We start from the raw sequence: 17,370 nt of genomic DNA on the forward strand, positions 1-17,370 counted from the left end.
ATAATAAAAGAAACTCGTGGAGAGTCACAGTCGCCGCCCGCGGGCGGACGGGCGCACGGAGCCGATGCACCGGCGCTGCCCCGGCACGCGGCCAGACACGTCCCGGGTTCGAGTCCCGACTCGGGTGATGGGGTCTCGCTTCCCCCCACGCCGCCCAGGGACGGCCAGGCGGCGGGCGTCAACGCCACCGTGGGCGTGCCCTCCCTCCTCGACGCCAAGGGCCCGGGGTTGGAGGGCAACGGCAAGGGCGGGGGCAAGGCGGAGCCGAGCCAGCTGGTGAAGATCCCCGTGACTCTCACCGGGCCCGCCGGAGACTCCACGCAGCTGCAAGGTGACTCAGCTCCGCTCTGCCCCCCTCCGCAAGGGCCCGGCAGGTTAACACGCAGGGGTCGGCGTTCGTGACCAACATCATCCACATGCCACAATCGAGGGTTTCTTTTTGGGTGAGATCGCGTAAATATAGAAATGTTGTGTCGTTAAACCCGTCACCACCCGACACGGCCAACTAGTCAGGGTTGTCACGTAAGCAGAACGTGGCCAATTCGTCACTAGTACAGCACTAGTGTATAGTGTAATGTGTAGTGTAATGTATAGTGTAGTGTATAGTGTAGTGTATAGTAGTGTAGTGTATAGTGTAGTAAACTAGTGCAGCACACCGGTGTGTTGGAGAGCCAAGCCTCAACATTTACAATCTGAGTGTACGACGTTTCGCCAGTAATTACAACCAGCTTCTTCATCAGGCGACAGCCAGATGTGTGTAGAAGTCCACATTAGTGATGTCACTACTGTGCCGAGACAGCCCGGGTGTCACCGAGGTGGTCGACACCGTCACCACAACCATCACCAGCACCGCCATCACCTCAAATACCACTGCCGCCACCACCGTGGCCGCGTTTGTGCCACAGGCGCGGGGAAGGAGGAGAAAGAGGCGGAGGCGGAGGAGGGGGAGGGGGCGGAGGGCGACCCCACGGGCCCCAAGCCCATGGTGCCCTTCAGCTCCATGTTCGTCTTCAGCACCACCAACCCGTGCGTACCGCCACGCATCGCCACCACCATCGCCACCACCATCGCCATCACCACCGCCACCACCACACACCACCATCACAAACCACCACTGCCACCACGAACCACCACCACCACCACGAACCACCACCTCCACCACCGCCACCACTGAACCACCGCTGGCACCAACGCCACCACCACCACGAACCGCCACCACCACAAACCACCGCCGCCACGCACCGCCACCACGCACCGCCACCACGCACTGCCACCACGCACCGCCACCACGCACCGCCACCACGCACTGCCACCACCAGCACACACCACCACCACGCACTGCCACCACCAGCACACACCACGCACCACCACCACCGTCGCCCAGCTGGTCACCGCGTGTGCGTGCAGTGTGCGCCGTGCGTGCCACTACGTGGTGAACATGCGCTACTTCGAGATGTGCATCCTCATGGTCATCGCCATGAGCAGCATCGCGCTCGCCGCAGAGGACCCCGTCGAGGCCGGCTCCATCCGCAACAAGGTGCACGCACGTACACACTGACAAGGATCCCCCGGGTAGCCTCGACGGACCGTTGGGGCGAGCGCCGTAAGCGGGCGCCTGCGAAGGCCGGCACCGCGGCACACGAGGGGGCGCTTGCCCGGCTCCTGACCGCGGGTCTTGCTCTGCCGTTGCAGGTGCTGCGCTACTTCGATTACGTCTTCACTGGGGTCTTCACCTTCGAAATGGTCTTCAAGGTTCGTCGGCGTTCGCCGCTTGTTGCGCCCCTGGCGGCAGCCGCTGCCGGGAACGCTGTCCCTCCCGGGGGGTGAACGTCATGATGATGACGACGATGACAATGATGATGATGATGACGACGACGACAATGATGACGACGATGATGACGACGATGATGATGATGACGACAATGACGACGATGATGATGATGACGATGATGACGACGACGACGACGCATGCAGCGCATCTCTGGTGATGATCACGGGGTTTACGTTGTGGGCGGCTGAGGGACAGCGTGGCAAACACCATTGCTGTACTGTACTCCTTCGCCCCCCCCCCCCCCCCACACGTCCCACCCCCCTCCTCACATCCATTTCTGACGGCGGGCCGCTGGTATCCCCCCCTCTCACTCTGCTCCTCCCCCTCCTCCATCTCCTCCTCCCTCCTCCCTCACCTTCCTCCCTCCTCCCCCTCCTCCTCCTCCCTCCTCCCTCACGTTCCTCCCTCCTCCCCCTCCTCCTCCTCCCTTCTCCCTCCTCTCTCCCCTCCTCCTCCTCCTCGTCGTCGTCGCTGCCTGCTGCGAGCAGATGATCGACCTGGGCCTGGTGCTCCACCGTGGGGCCTACTTCCGCGACCCCTGGAACATCTTGGACTTCATCGTCGTGAGCGGCGCCCTCCTCGCGTTCGCCTTCTCGTGAGTCCACGCTCGCAAACGCGCCGCTGGAGTGCCACCTGGCCGCTCAAGCTTCACCCTCACAGCCAAACCTTGACCCTCACAGCCAAACCCTGACCCTCACAGCCAAACCTTGACCCTCACAGCCAAACCCTGACCCTCACAGCCAAACCCTGACCCTCACAGCCAAACCCTGACCCTCACAGCCAAACCCTGACCCTCACAGCCAAACCTTGACCCTCACAGCCAAACCCTGACCCTCACAGCCAAACCCTGACCCTCACAGCCAAACCTTGACCCTCACAGCCAAACCCTGACCCTCACAGCCAAACCTTGACCCTCACAGCCAAACCCTGACCCTCACAGCCAAACCCTGACCCTCACAGCCAAACCCTGACCCTCACAGCCAAACCTTGACCCTCACAGCCAAACCCTGACCCTCACAGCCAAACCCTGACCCTCACAGCCAAACCTTGACCCTCACAGCCAAACCCTGACCCTCACAGCCAAACCCTGACCCTCACAGCCAAACCCTGACCCTCACAGCCAAACCCTGACCCTCACAGCCAAACCTTGACCCTCACAGCCAAACCTTGACCCTCACAGCCAAACCCTGACCCTCACAGCCAAACCCTGACCCTCACAGCCAAACCCTGACCCTCACAGCCAAACCTTGACCCTCACAGCCAAACCCTGACCCTCACAGCCAAACCCTGACCCTCACAGCCAAACCTTGACCCTCACAGCCAAACCTTGACCCTCACAGCCAAACCCTGACCCTCACAGCCAAACCCTGACCCTCACAGCCAAACCCTGACCCTCACAGCCAAACCTTGACCCTCACAGCCAAACCTTGACCCTCACAGCCAAACCCTGACCCTCACAGCCAAACCCTGACCCTCACAGCCAAACCCTGACCCTCACAGCCAAACCTTGACCCTCACAGCCAAACCCTGACCCTCACAGCCAAACCCTGACCCTCACAGCCAAACCTTGACCCTCACAGCCAAACCTTGACCCTCACAGCCAAACCCTGACCCTCACAGCCAAACCCTGACCCTCACAGCCAAACCTTGACCCTCACAGCCAAACCCTGACCCTCACAGCCAAACCTTGACCCTCACAGCCAAACCCTGACCCTCACAGCCAAACCCTGACCCTCACAGCCAAACCCTGACCCTCACAGCCAAACCCTGACCCTCACAGCCAAACCTTGACCCTCACAGCCAAACCTTGACCCTCACAGCCAAACCCTGACCCTCACAGCCAAACCCTGACCCTCACAGCCAAACCCTGACCCTCACAGCCAAACCCTGACCCTCACAGCCAAACCCTGACCCTCACAGCCAAACCTTGACCCTCACAGCCAAACCCTGACCCTCACAGCCAAACCCTGACCCTCACAGCCAAACCTTGACCCTCACAGCCAAACCTTGAACCTCACAGCCAAACCCTGACCCTCACAGCCAAACCCTGACCCTCACAGCCAAACCTTGACCCTCACAGCCAAACCTTGACCCTCACAGCCAAACCCTGACCCTCACAGCCAAACCCTGACCCTCACAGCCAAACCCTGACCCTCACAGCCAAACCCTGACCCTCACAGCCACACCCTGACCCTGACAGCCAAACCCTGACAGCTAAACCCTGACCCTGACAGCCGAACCCTGACCCTGACAGCCGAACTCTGACAGCCAAACCCTGACCCTGACCGCTCAATTCTGACCCTGACAGCTGGACGCTAGACGTAACCGTTACACCCTGACCCTGACAGCTAAACTCTGACCTTGACTACTCAACTCTTACCCTGACCGCTAAATGGTAACCCTGACCGCTAAGCCTAATCCTTACCCTGACCCCTGAACCCTGACACGAGCTCCCCCCCCCGCCCCCCACCGCGTGTCTCTAACTCCGCGCTCTCCCCTTCTCTCTCTCTCTCTCCCCTTCTCTCTCGCCCCTCCACAACCGCAGAAGCAACACGGAAGCCGAGTAAGATGTGACGCATCAGTGCACTCCACCGCTGCACATTACACACAAACATACACAACAACAACAACAACCGCCATTCGCCACTAAGTGGCGGTGACGTCACCACGACGCTTGTGCCAGGCCATGTGCACCTTGAGGCCACGTGAAGTGTCGAACGCCCGCTGGCAGGAGGTCACGGGGCAGACCCAGCAGGTGCCACGGGTCGACTGACCGAGATGACCGAGATGACAAACATACACACCACCCCTCCCACCCACCATCCCTCCCACCCACCACCCCTTCCACCCACCACCACCACACCCACCATCCCTCCCACCCACCACCCCTCCCACCCACCATCCCTCCCACCCACCACCCCTCCCACCCACCATCCCTCCCACCCACCACCCCTCCCACCCACCATCCCTCCCACCTACCTCCCATCACCACCACAACCCCCCACCACCCTCCACCCTTCCCACCCACCATCCCTCCCCACTAGCACCCACCACGGCTCCGCCGCTGTGGCCGAGGTTAGAGGCGGCTCCGCTGAGGGCCGTGGGCTCCTGGCGTTCGCCCGAACCGCGGCCACTGCGCCGGTGGTGACCGCTCCGGTTTGGCGTGGCGGGTCGCCGGCTCTCCCGGCCCGGTCGCCCCGCTCACGTTGCCAGAGTGCCCCCCAATGGGATTTGATTTTTATTTTATTTTTATTTTTTTGGGTCTCGCGCCGATTGTTTTTAAAACCGCACCGTCGCGCCGCTTTTTCCGTTGCCGGCGGGGATTCGGTGAAGCGTTGGGGGCGCCCAGAACCGGTTCACGGTACGTATGTATGTTGTATGTATGTTGTACATGCGTGTGTCGTACGTGTGTACGTTGAACTTCTTCCACGTCGTGCGGAGCCAACCGCTCCGATCGTGTCGCTCCGCACCGACGACAGCCGTAGCCGGGAATGGAAGTCGCCGGGCTCTTAGCGGCACAGCGCGGCTAAACCACCATCACCACGACCACAACCATCACCACAACCACCACTACAACCACCACAACCACCACCACGACCACCATGACCACGACAACCACCACCACGACCACCACAACCACCACCACCACGACCATCACCACCACGACCATCACCACCACGACCATCACCACCACAACCACCACCACCATGACCACGACCACCACTCCCCGATTGGCGGGTTTACAAATCAATGCCTCGATATACAAACCCAACAAATGCAATCAGACGGGTACGAGCGCGTGTGTGTGTCCGTGTGTGCGTTTGTACGTGTGTGTGCGTCCGTGCATGTGCGTCCGTGCGTGCGTGTGCATGTGCACGCGTGCACGCGTGCGTGTGCGCAAGCACAGACAACAACGACAACACAAACCCAACACGTTCCGTGTAAATAACAACAACCACTCAACACGTTCCATCTCAATAACAACAACCCCACACGTTCCATGTCAACAAAAACATCAACACGTGGGCTTGAAAGGAAAACAACAACAACAACAACAACACGAGAAAAAATACCCAACAGGCGACGTTTTGGGCGGTGGCCCTTCTCACCGATGCGCTCTTGTCCGCCGTCCGCTCGGTTCGCAGGGGCCCCAAGAACCGCAAGGGAGGCAAGGGAGGCAAGGATCTGAACACCATCAAGTCCCTGCGCGTTCTGCGCGTGCTGAGGCCCCTGAAGACGATCAAGAGGCTCCCCAAACTCAAGGCAGCTCCCCTCGCCCGCTCACTCACTCACTCGCTCACGCAGATCACTCGCTCGCTCACTTGCTCACTCACTCGCTCACCCACTCGCTCGCTCACTTACTCGGTCACCCACTCGCTCACTCACTCGGTTACCCACTCGCTCGCTCACTCACTCACTCACTTTGTCACTCACTCACTCGCTCAATCGTTCGGTCACCCACTCGCCCGCTCACTCCACACGCTCACGCGGATCACTCACTCGCTCGCTCACTCACTCGCTCGCTCACTCACTCGCTCACTCACTAGGTCACCCACTCACTCGGTCACCCACTCGCTCGCTCACTCGCTCAATCACTCGGTCACCCACTCGCTCACTCGCTCGCTCACTCACTCACTCACTCACTCACCCTCTCGCCCGCTCGCTCACCCGCTTGCTCAGTAAACTCGCTTCCTTGCTCTCTCCGCTCGCTCACTCAGTACTTGATACAGGCCCCCTCGCTCACCGCTGTCAGTTGATGATGATCAATGTGAGATGATGATGACCATTGTGACTCTAACCAGGTTAACGATGTCAGCGATGTTAACAAGGTTAACGATGTGAACGACGACGTCGCCCCGCAGGCCGTGTTCGACTGCGTGGTGAACTCCCTGAAGAACGTCCTCAACATCCTCATCGTCTACATCCTCTTCATGTTCATCTTCGCCGTCATCGCCGTGCAGCTCTTCAAGGGGCGCTTCTTCTTCTGCAGCGACAACTCCAAGGATCTCGAGAAGGACTGCAGGTGAGGGCAGCCACACAGCCATGGATTCTTCAATCCATCTGTGTGGAGCGTTGAGTGTCTCCGCCCCTCCCCCACGCCCACAGCCCCACCCACGCTGCCTCCCGCCCACCACGCGAAGCCAAACTCGCACTGCTTTCGCAACAATGGGCGCCGCGGTGGCTAGGAGATGTTAACCAGCTCGCCTGGTGCGCAGGAGGTCGTGGGTTCGATCCCGACCCTGACGCCTGCTGCTGTGTATTTGGAGTTTGCGTGTCTCTTTCTCTCATCATCATCACGGTGGCTAGGAGATGTTAACTACCTCGCTTTGTGTGCAGGAGGTCGTGGGTTCGATCCCGACCCTGACGCCTGCTGCTGTGTATTTGGAGTTTGCGTGTCTCTTTCTCTCATCATCATCACGGTGGCTAGGAGATGTTAACTACCTCGCTTGGTGTACAGGAGGTCGTGGGTTCGATCCCGACCCTGACGCCTGCTGCTGTGTATTTGAAGGTTTCCCCGTCTCTCTTTGTGGTCACGTGGATTTTTCTCCGCGTCCTCCTGTCCCTCCACATTTATAATCAACAACACGACGCGTTTAGAGTATGCGGCTGCCGCTATAAATATCCACACGATGATGATGATGATCCACATCGTTGAGCTGTCATTTTCGATGGCCAGGTCTCTTCTCAAAAAGAGCCACACAGCTCAGTGGGCCTTACCTGGTAGAACATGACAAGAGTTGTTGTTGTTGTTGCTTCTACGCATTACGCGGCCTAGCGGAACGCCCCTTAGAATGGGGAGCGGCGGCGGCGGCGTTAGCGTTGTTAGCGGCGGGCGCGTCACGCTACGAGCCCCGGCTACCCGAGTTCGATTCCCGCTCCCGGCCATCTCCGGCGACGATTACCTCGAGCGGCTACGGGCCTCCTCCCCCAAGTCAAACGAGCAGCTGGCGCGGCGTCAACGTCGCCGCCCGGCCTCCGTCGCCGCGCCGCCCGCCGACGGCGCTCGCCCGTCGCCGCCCGCTGACGCGGGGATCTGTGTGTGTCGCGTGCGTGTCGTATGCGTGTCGCGTGCGTGTCGCGTGCGTGTCGTGTGTGCGTGTCGTGTGTGCGTGTCGTGTGTGCGTGTCGTGTGTGCGTGTCGTGTGCGTGTCACGTGTGCGCCCCCCCCCCCAGGGGCTACTTCCTGGAGTACAAGAAGAACACGGTGGCCGAGGCGAAGAAGCGCGAGTGGCAGAAGTTCGACTTCCACTACGACAATGTCCTGTGGGCCTTCCTCACTCTCTTCACCGTCTCCACGGGGGAGGGGTGGCCTCAGTGAGTGGCCGGCGCCACCCGCGGTACCGCCGCTGTTGGTGCTCAGTTTGTTGTCCTTCCCCGCACCTCCAGTTCGCATGGTTCATGCCGCTCCACGCTCTACACACCGCACACTCTACACACTCCACACGTTCACGCTGCCTCCGTGTTCACGCGGCTCCGCAGGGTGCTCATGCGCTCGGTGCAGGCAACTTACGAGGACCAGGGGCCCAGCCCCGGCTACCGCATGGAGATGGCCATCTTCTACGTCGTCTACTTCATCGTCTTCCCCTTCTTCTTCGTCAACATCTTCGTGGCGCTCATCATCATCACCTTCCAGGAGCAGGGCGACAAGGTCATGTCCGAGTACAGCCTCGAGAAGAACGAGGTGCGTGCGTGAGTGTGCGTGCGTGCGCGTGTGTGCGTGTGTGTGCGGTGTTCTGATCTTCGTCGATATTGTCGGCGCCCTCCTCGTGCCGATCGTCCCCGTGCCGTTCCCTCCCTCGAGTCTGCGTACCTCTTGTCGCGTCTCTCTAGCCGGTCATCTGTGTGTCCTGTCCGTCCGTGCATTTGTCCATCCACTGTCCCATCCGTGTGTTCGAGTGGTGTCCGTGTGGTGTCCGTGTTGTGTGCATGTGGTGTGCGTGTGGCGTGCGTGTGGTGTGCGTGTGGTGTGCGTGTGGTGTGCGTGTGGTGTCTGTGCGGTGTGCATGCGGTGTGCGTGCGGTGTGCGTGCGGTGTGCGTGTGGTGTGCGTGTGGTGTCTGTGCGGTGTGCGTGTGGTGTCTGTGCGGTGTGCGTGTGGTGTGTGTACCGGGTGCGTGCGGTGTGCGTGTGGTGTCTGTGCGGTGTGCGTGTGGTGTCTGTGCGGTGTGCGTGTGGTGTCTGTGCGGTGTGCGTGTGGTGTCTGTGCGGTGTGCGTGTGGTGTCTGTGCGGTGTGCGTGTTGTGTGCGTGTGGTGTGCGTGCGGTGTGCGTGTGGTGTGCGTGCGGTGTGCGTGCGGTGTGCGTGCGGTCTGCGTGTGGTGTCTGTGCGGTGTGCGTGTGGTGTCTGTGTGGTGTGCGTGTTGTGTGCGTGCGGTGTGCGTGCGGTGTGCGTGCGGTGTGCGTGCGGTGTGCGTGTGGTGTGCGTGTGGTGTGCGTGTGGTGTCTGTGCGGTGTGCGTGTGGTGTCTGTGCGGTGTGCGTGTGGTGTCTGTGTGGTGTGCGTGCGGTGTGTGTGCGGTGTGCGTGCCGCAGCGCGCTTGCATCGACTTCTCCATCAGCGCCAAGCCGCTGACCAAGCACATGCCCCAGAACCGCAACACCTTCCAGTACAAGATGTGGAAGTTCGTCGTCTCCTCCTCCTTTGAGTACTTCATCATGACCATGATCGCCCTCAACACCGTCGTGCTCATGATGAAGGTGGGTGGGGGGGGCGTGGCGGGGTGGGGGGGGTGGGCGGGCCATGCTGAGCCGTGCCGAGCCATGCCGTGCCGAGCCATGCCGTGCCGAGCCATGCCGTGCCGAGCCATGCCGTGCCGAGCCATGCCGTGCCGAGCCATGCCGTGCCGAGCCGAGCCGTGCCGTGCCGAGCCATGCCGTGCCGAGCCATGCCGTGCCGAGCCATGCCGTGCCGAGCCATGCCGTGCCATGCCGTGCCATGCCGTGCCGAGCCATGCCGTGCCGAGCCATGCCGTGCCGAGCCATGCCGTGCCGAGCCGTGCCGAGCCATGCCGTGCCATGCCGTGCCGAGCCATGCCGTGCCGAGCCATGCCGTGCCGAGCCGAGGTTGCACGTGGCGAGCGAGTCGATGAAAAAGCGACGGACGCGACAAATTTATATTTCGCATTTGATCAAATGGGAATTTTCTTTATTTTTCCCCCGTGGCAAAATGGAACGCCATCACCACAGCCACGGTGATAACGGTCGCAGTGGTCACGGTGGTGGTGGCAGCGACGGCGCAATCATTATCACTTCCTGGGTGTTAAATTCTGACGATGATGACGATGTCGTCGCCGACGCTGACATTGATGACGCTGCTGATGATAATGATGTTGACGATGATTATGAAGACAAAAATAATGTTAACAACGACGACGATGATAATCGCGACATTGACGACGATCGTGGTGACCGTCACGACGCCGACCGTGATGATGATGACGATGGTGACGGTCGTTGGTTCTGCCCGCGCAGTTTCACAACGCCCCCGTGGAGTATGAGCAAGTGCTGAAATACCTGAACATCGTCTTCACCGTGCTCTTCTTCATGGAGTGCCAGCTCAAGATCATCGCCTTCGGGATCCTGGTGAGCCGCTCCGCACCTCCACCCTAACGCCACGGGAGAAGTTGACGCCGCTGGTCGCGTTTTTATAAAAACGCCACGAGGCAGACAGGGAGAGCGAGAAAGTTTTTGCCGGCTGGCGCGCAGGCGGTCACTGCGCCCCCCCCACGCCCCCACCCCCCCCCTCCAACCATAATCAGTAAGCGAGCGGATATCACAACCAATTTTGTATCCCTCCACCTTGGACGCCCCGTGGTGACCAGCGTGGTGAAGTATGGTCAGCCAAGCAGCTGAGCGGACGGCCAGCCAGCCGGTGTAGCGGTTGCCAGGCGGATTGTCACGGCGAGGGACTGTGGGACCGTGGGACTGTGGGATTGAGAGACTGTGGGACTGTGGGATTGAGAGACTGTGGGACTGAGGGATTGTGGGACTGAGGGATTGTGGGACTGTGGGACTGTGGGATTGAGAGACTGTGGGACTGAGGGATTGAGAGACTGTGGGACTGAGGGATTGTGGGACTGTGGGTCTGAGGGACTGTGGGACTGTGGGATTGAGAGACTGTGGGACTGTGGGATTGAGAGACTGTGGGACTGAGGGATTGTGGGACTGAGGGATTGTGGGACTGTGGGACTGTGGGATTGAGAGACTGTGGGACTGAGGGATTGTGGGACTGTGGGACTGAGGGACTGTGGGACTGTGGGATTGAGAGACTGTGGGACTGAGGGATTGTGGGACTGTGGGACTGAGGGACTGTGGGACTGTGGGATTGAGAGACTGTGGGACTGAGGGATTGTGGGACTGTGGGACTGAGGGACTGTGGGACTGTGGGATTGAGAGACTGTGGGACTGAGGGATTGTGGGACTGTGGGACTGAGGGACTGTGGGACTGTGGGATTGAGAGACTGTGGGACTGTGGGATTGAGAGACTGTGGGACTGAGGGATTGTGGGACTGTGGGACTGTGGGACTGAGGGACTGTGGGATTGAGAGACTGTGGGACTGTGGGACTGTGGGATTGTGGGACTGTGGGACCGTGGGACCGAGGGACTGTGGGATTGAGAGACTGTGGGACTGTGGGACTGAGAGACTGTGGGATTGAGGGATTCTGGGACTGTGGGTCTGAGGGATTGTGGGACTGTGGGACTGAGGGACTGTGGGATTGAGAGACTCTGGGATTGAGGGATTGTGAGACTGAGAGACTGTGGGACTGAGGGATTGTGGGACTGAGGGATTGTGGGACTGTGGGACTGAGGGACTGTGGGATTGAGAGACTGTGGGACTGAGGGATTGTGGGACTGTGGGACTGAGGGACTGTGGGATTGAGAGACTGTGGGACTGAGGGATTGTGGGACTGTGGGACTGAGGGACTGTGAGACTGAGAGACTGTGGGATTGAGGGATTGTGGGACTGTGGGACTGAGGGACTGAGGGACTGAGGGACTGTGGGACTGTGGGACTGAGGGACTATGGGTTTGAGGGACCGTGGCCGCGGCCGTTAATCCAGCAGTGGATTGACCACCACGGCTGACGGCGCTGACAAATGCAGAGACGGAAGACGGGTGGTGGCGGACGGCGATGGACGGCCGTGTTGTCGTCATCGTTGTTGTCGTTGTTGTTTTTTTTGACGCGCGTCTGCTCAGAACTACTTCAAGGACTCGTGGAACATATTCGACTTCGTCACGGTGATTGGCAGCGTGACGGACATCGTGGTGACGGAGCTCATCAAGGTGAGCGGCACCGGTCGCCAGCCAGCCGCTGCTTCGTCTCGCTTTTGCATCTCTCCTCCATCCCGCTGCTGACCGTACCACCCACCCTCAGGCTCCCGCCATTCCTCCTTCAACCCCCTCCACCATCACCTCCTTCCCCTGCTGTCGTATCAACATTATTTTTCCAAACCCGGTTACTCACGGCCGTACTACCCCAGCCGTCTTTCCCTTAGTCGGCCATTTTGTACCGTAGTTGGCAAGCACGGCCAAGCGCCTCGGCGATAGGCGCCTTTATAGATCCAAAATAGAATAGAATAGACACGCACGTGCACACACACGTGCACACGCACACGTACGCACGCGCACGCACGTGCACGCGCACACGCACGCACGCACGCACACAGCACGGACACGCGGACGAGACGGTGGATGGACGCACGGACACGCGAGCGGCCTCGCCCCCCCCCCCCCCCCCCCCCACTGACCACCTCCCCCCCCCTCTAACAGAAGAAGAATCTGAACCTCAGTTTCCTGCGGCTCTTCCGAGCGGCACGGCTCATCAAGCTACTGCGCCAGGGCTACACCATCCGCATCCTGCTGTGGACCTTCGTGCAGTCCTTCAAGGTGCGTGCGCCCCGCACGGAGCGAAGTCGCAGTCGCCGCTTGCCTCCAGCGGGCGGCGACGGCGACGCAGCCTGCTCGTGACGCCCGAACTGAGGGCGGTGTCCGAGTGCCGTGTCCCAGTGAGTGTGGTATCTGAGTGCGGTGTCCCAGTGAGTGTGGTATCTGAGTGAGTTCAGTGTCTCAGTGAGTGTGGTGTCTGAGTGCCGTGTCTCAGTGAGTTCAGTGTCCAAGTCAATGCGGTGTCCGAGTGAGTGCCGTGTCTCAGTGAGTGCGGTGTCTGAGTGCGGTGTCTGAGTGCGGTGTCTGAGTGCGGTGTCTGAGTGCGGTGTCTGAGTGCGGTGTCTGAGTGCGGTGTCCGAGTGAGTTCAGTGTCCAAGTGAGTGCGGTGTCCGAGCGTGGTCTGTCCGAGCGCGGTCTGTCCGAGGAGCGCTGTGCCCATCGTTCGTGTCCCTGCGCCGACTGTGCGCCCACGTGCCCGCGTCGTGCCGTGCGTCCCCAGGCTCTGCCCTACGTGTGCCTCCTCATCGCGATGCTCTTCTTCATCTACGCCATCATCGGCATGCAGGTCGGCACCGCACACACACACGCCGTAGACTCACACACACACGCCGTAGACTCACACACACACACACGCCGTAGACTCACACACACACGCCGTAGACTCACACACACACGCCGTAGACTCGCACACACACACACGCCGTAGACTCACACACACACGCCGTAGACTCACACACACACGCCGTAGACTCACACACACACACCCGCCGTAGACTCACACACACACACACCTTAGACTCACACACACACACACTGTAAACTCACACACACACGCCGTAGACTCACACACACACGCCGTAGACTCACACACACACACACACGCCGTAGACTCACACACACACGCCGTAGACTCACACACACACGCCGTAGACTCACACACACACACACGCCGTAGACTCACACACACACACACGCCGTAGACACACACACACACACCTTAGACTCACACACACACACACTGTAAACTCACACACACACGCCGTAGACTCACACACACACCGTAGACTCACACACACACACCGTAGACTCTCACACACACACCGCACACACACACACACTGCACACACACACTGCACACACACAGTAGACTCACACACACACAGTAGACTCACACACACACACACACACCGTAGACTCACACACACCGTAGACTCACACACACACACACACCATAGACTCACACACACACACACCATAGACTCACACACACACACACCATAGACTCACACACACACCATAGACTCACACACACACACCATAGACTCACACACACACCATAGACTCACACACACACACACCGTAGACTCACACACACACCGTAGACTCACACACACACCATAGACTCACACACACACACCGTAGACTCACACACACACACACACCATAGACTCACACACACACCATAGACTCACACACACACCGTAGACTCACACACACACACACACCATAGACTCACACACACACACCATAGACTCACACACACACACCATAGACTCACACACACACCATAGACTCACACACACACCGTAGACTCACACACACACACACACCATAGACTCACACACACACACCATAGACTCACACACACACACCATAGACTCACACACACATACCATAGACTCACAAACACACCATAGACTCTCACACACACCATAGACTCACACACACACACACCGTAGACTCACACACACACCATAGACTCACACACACACCATAGACTCACACACACACACCGTAGACTCACACACACACACACCGTAGACTCACACACACACCGTAGACTCACACACACACCATAGACTCACACACACACACCGTAGACTCACACACACACACACACCATAGACTCACACACACACCATAGACTCACACACACACCGTAGACTCACACACACACACACACCATAGACTCACACACACACACCATAGACTCACACACACACACCATAGACTCACACACACACCATAGACTCACACACACACCGTAGACTCACACACACACACACACCATAGACTCACACACACACACCATAGACTCACACACACACACCATAGACTCACACACACATACCATAGACTCACAAACACACCATAGACTCTCACACACACCATAGACTCACACACACACACACCGTAGACTCACACACACACCATAGACTCACACACACACCATAGACTCACACACACCGTAGACTCACACACACACCGCACACACACACACACTGCACACACACACTGCACACACACAGTAGACTCACACACACACAGTAGACTCACACACACACACACCGTAGACTCACACACACACACCGTAGACTCACACACACACACACACCATAGACTCACACACACACACACCATAGACTCACACACACACACACCATAGACTCACACACACACCATAGACTCACACACACACCATAGACTCACACACACACCATAGACTCACACACACACACACCGTAGACTCACACACACACCATAGACTCACACACACACCGTAGACTCACACACACACACACACCATAGACTCACACACACACACCATAGACTCACACACACATACCATAGACTCACAAACACACCATAGACTCTCACACACACCATAGACTCACACACACACACACCGTAGACTCACACACACACCATAGACTCACACACACACACACCGTAGACTCACACACACACACACACCATAGACTCACACACACACCATAGACTCACACACACACCGTAGACTCACACACACACACACACACCATAGACTCACACACACACACCATAGACTCACACACACACACCATAGACTCACACACACACACCATAGACTCACACACACCATAGACTCTCACACACACCATAGACTCACACACACACACACTGTAGACTCACACACACACCGTAGACTCACACACACACACCGCACACACACACACACACACAGTAGACTCTCACCTCTCACCACTCACCCCTCACCTCTCACCCCTCACCTCTCACCCCCTCACCTCTCACCCCTCACCTCTCACCCCCTCACCTCTCACCCCCTCACCTCTCACCTCTCACCCCTCACCCCTCACCCGTCACCCTACCCCAGGTGTTTGGTAACATCAAGCTGAATGACGACACGGCCATCAAGGAGCACAACAACTTCCAGAACTTCTTCCAGGCACTCATGTTGCTCTTCAGGTACCCCGCATGTGAACGTCATGTGAACGTCATGTGAACATAATTTGAATGCCAAGTGAACGTCATGTGAATGTCATGTGAATGCATGTGAATGTCATATGAACGCCATATGAACATAATTTGAATGGCAAGTGAACGTCATGTGAATGTCATGTGAATGCATGTGAACGTCATATGAACGACATATGAACGTAATTTGAATGCCAAGTGAACGTCATGTGAACGTCATGTGAACGTCATGTGAATGTCATGTGAATGTCATGTGAATGTCATATGAACGACATATACTTTGTGATGCTGGCATTGGCCTCTGTTGCTGTTTGGCCGTTGGGCGTTGTTCTGCGGTCACTAACACGGGAGGTGGTGGTGGTGGGGGGGAGGTGGTGGTGGTGGGGGGGAGGTGGTGGTGGTGGGGGGGAGGTGGTGGTGGTGGTGGGGGGGAGGTGGTGGTGGTGGGGGGGAGGTGGTGGTGGTGGTGGGGGGGAGGTGGTGGTGGTGGGGGGGAGGTGGTGGTGGTGGGAGGGAGGTGGTGGTGGTGGGAGGGAGGTGGTGGTGGTGGGGGGGAGGTGGTGGTGGTGGTGGGGGGGAGGTGGTGGTGGTGGGGGGGAGGTGGTGGTGGTGGGGGGGAGGTGGTGGTGGTGGTGCCATGGAGGAGGCTGGACCTCCGATGTAGCCCAATCAGTTTCAGAGACGACGCGTAACACTTCTACTGTCATCGTCAGAGACACGAGTGTTTGTTGCATGTTTTGCCACAAGCACGTGTGGTTTATGCAGACTTGATGATAGCTTGCAATCAGAAACAGACTTGTCACGGTGCGCACCATGATAACCCACCCACGGGTAGGGAGTGAGCTTGGCGACGTCGGTGTGGCGATCCACCAGCCCTGGCCACTGCCTCCACAATGGCGCTGAATCACAGCATCGCCGCCAGCGCCGCAAAACAGACAGGCCGCCACGTCACTGGCGTGACGGATGCTAACACGTGTGGTGCGTGTGGTGTGTGTGGTGTGTGTGGTGTGTGCGGTGTGTGCGGCGTGTGTGGCGTGTGTGTGTGGCGTGTGTGTGTGTGGCGTGTGCGGTGCGTGTGGCGTGTGCGTGTGGCATGTGTGGTGCGTGTGGCGTGTGCGTTGCGTGTGCAGGAGCGCGACGGGCGAGGCGTGGCACGAGATCATGCTGGCGTGCCTGAGTGGGCGCGAGTGCGCCAAGGGCACGGACATCTTCGAGAAGGACTGTGGCAGCGACTTCGCCTACTTCTATTTCGTCTCCTTCATCTTCCTCTGCTCCTTCCTGGTGCGTCACTTGCACCAGCAGCAACAGCAGCAGCAGTAGTAGTAGCAGTAGTAACAGCAGTAGTAGTAGCAGCAGTAGTAGTAGCAGCATCAGTAGTAACAGCAGTAGTAGTAGCAGCA

General features: G+C 58.7%; 1 protein-coding gene across 1 annotated transcript in view; it reads left to right on the top strand.

Moving 5' to 3' along the window:
• LOC144951274 (voltage-dependent P/Q-type calcium channel subunit alpha-1A-like) overlaps positions 1-17,370 on the top strand; it is a 131,710-nt gene that overhangs the window by 66,953 nt on the left and 47,387 nt on the right. The window contains 17 exon segments of the mRNA XM_078881442.1: positions 159-331; positions 906-1,026; positions 1,408-1,537; positions 1,693-1,752; positions 2,320-2,426; positions 4,377-4,394; positions 5,977-6,094; positions 6,694-6,854; positions 8,006-8,146; positions 8,312-8,513; positions 9,362-9,526; positions 10,301-10,411; positions 12,026-12,112; positions 12,599-12,715; positions 13,215-13,280; positions 15,870-15,961; positions 17,101-17,251. Of these exon segments, the coding sequence (XP_078737568.1) occupies positions 159-331; positions 906-1,026; positions 1,408-1,537; positions 1,693-1,752; positions 2,320-2,426; positions 4,377-4,394; positions 5,977-6,094; positions 6,694-6,854; positions 8,006-8,146; positions 8,312-8,513; positions 9,362-9,526; positions 10,301-10,411; positions 12,026-12,112; positions 12,599-12,715; positions 13,215-13,280; positions 15,870-15,961; positions 17,101-17,251 (2,020 nt within the window).

Source organism: Lampetra fluviatilis, chromosome 61 (assembly GCF_964198595.1).
Source record: "Lampetra fluviatilis chromosome 61, kcLamFluv1.1, whole genome shotgun sequence".
Lineage (NCBI taxonomy): Eukaryota > Metazoa > Chordata > Hyperoartia > Petromyzontiformes > Petromyzontidae > Lampetra > Lampetra fluviatilis.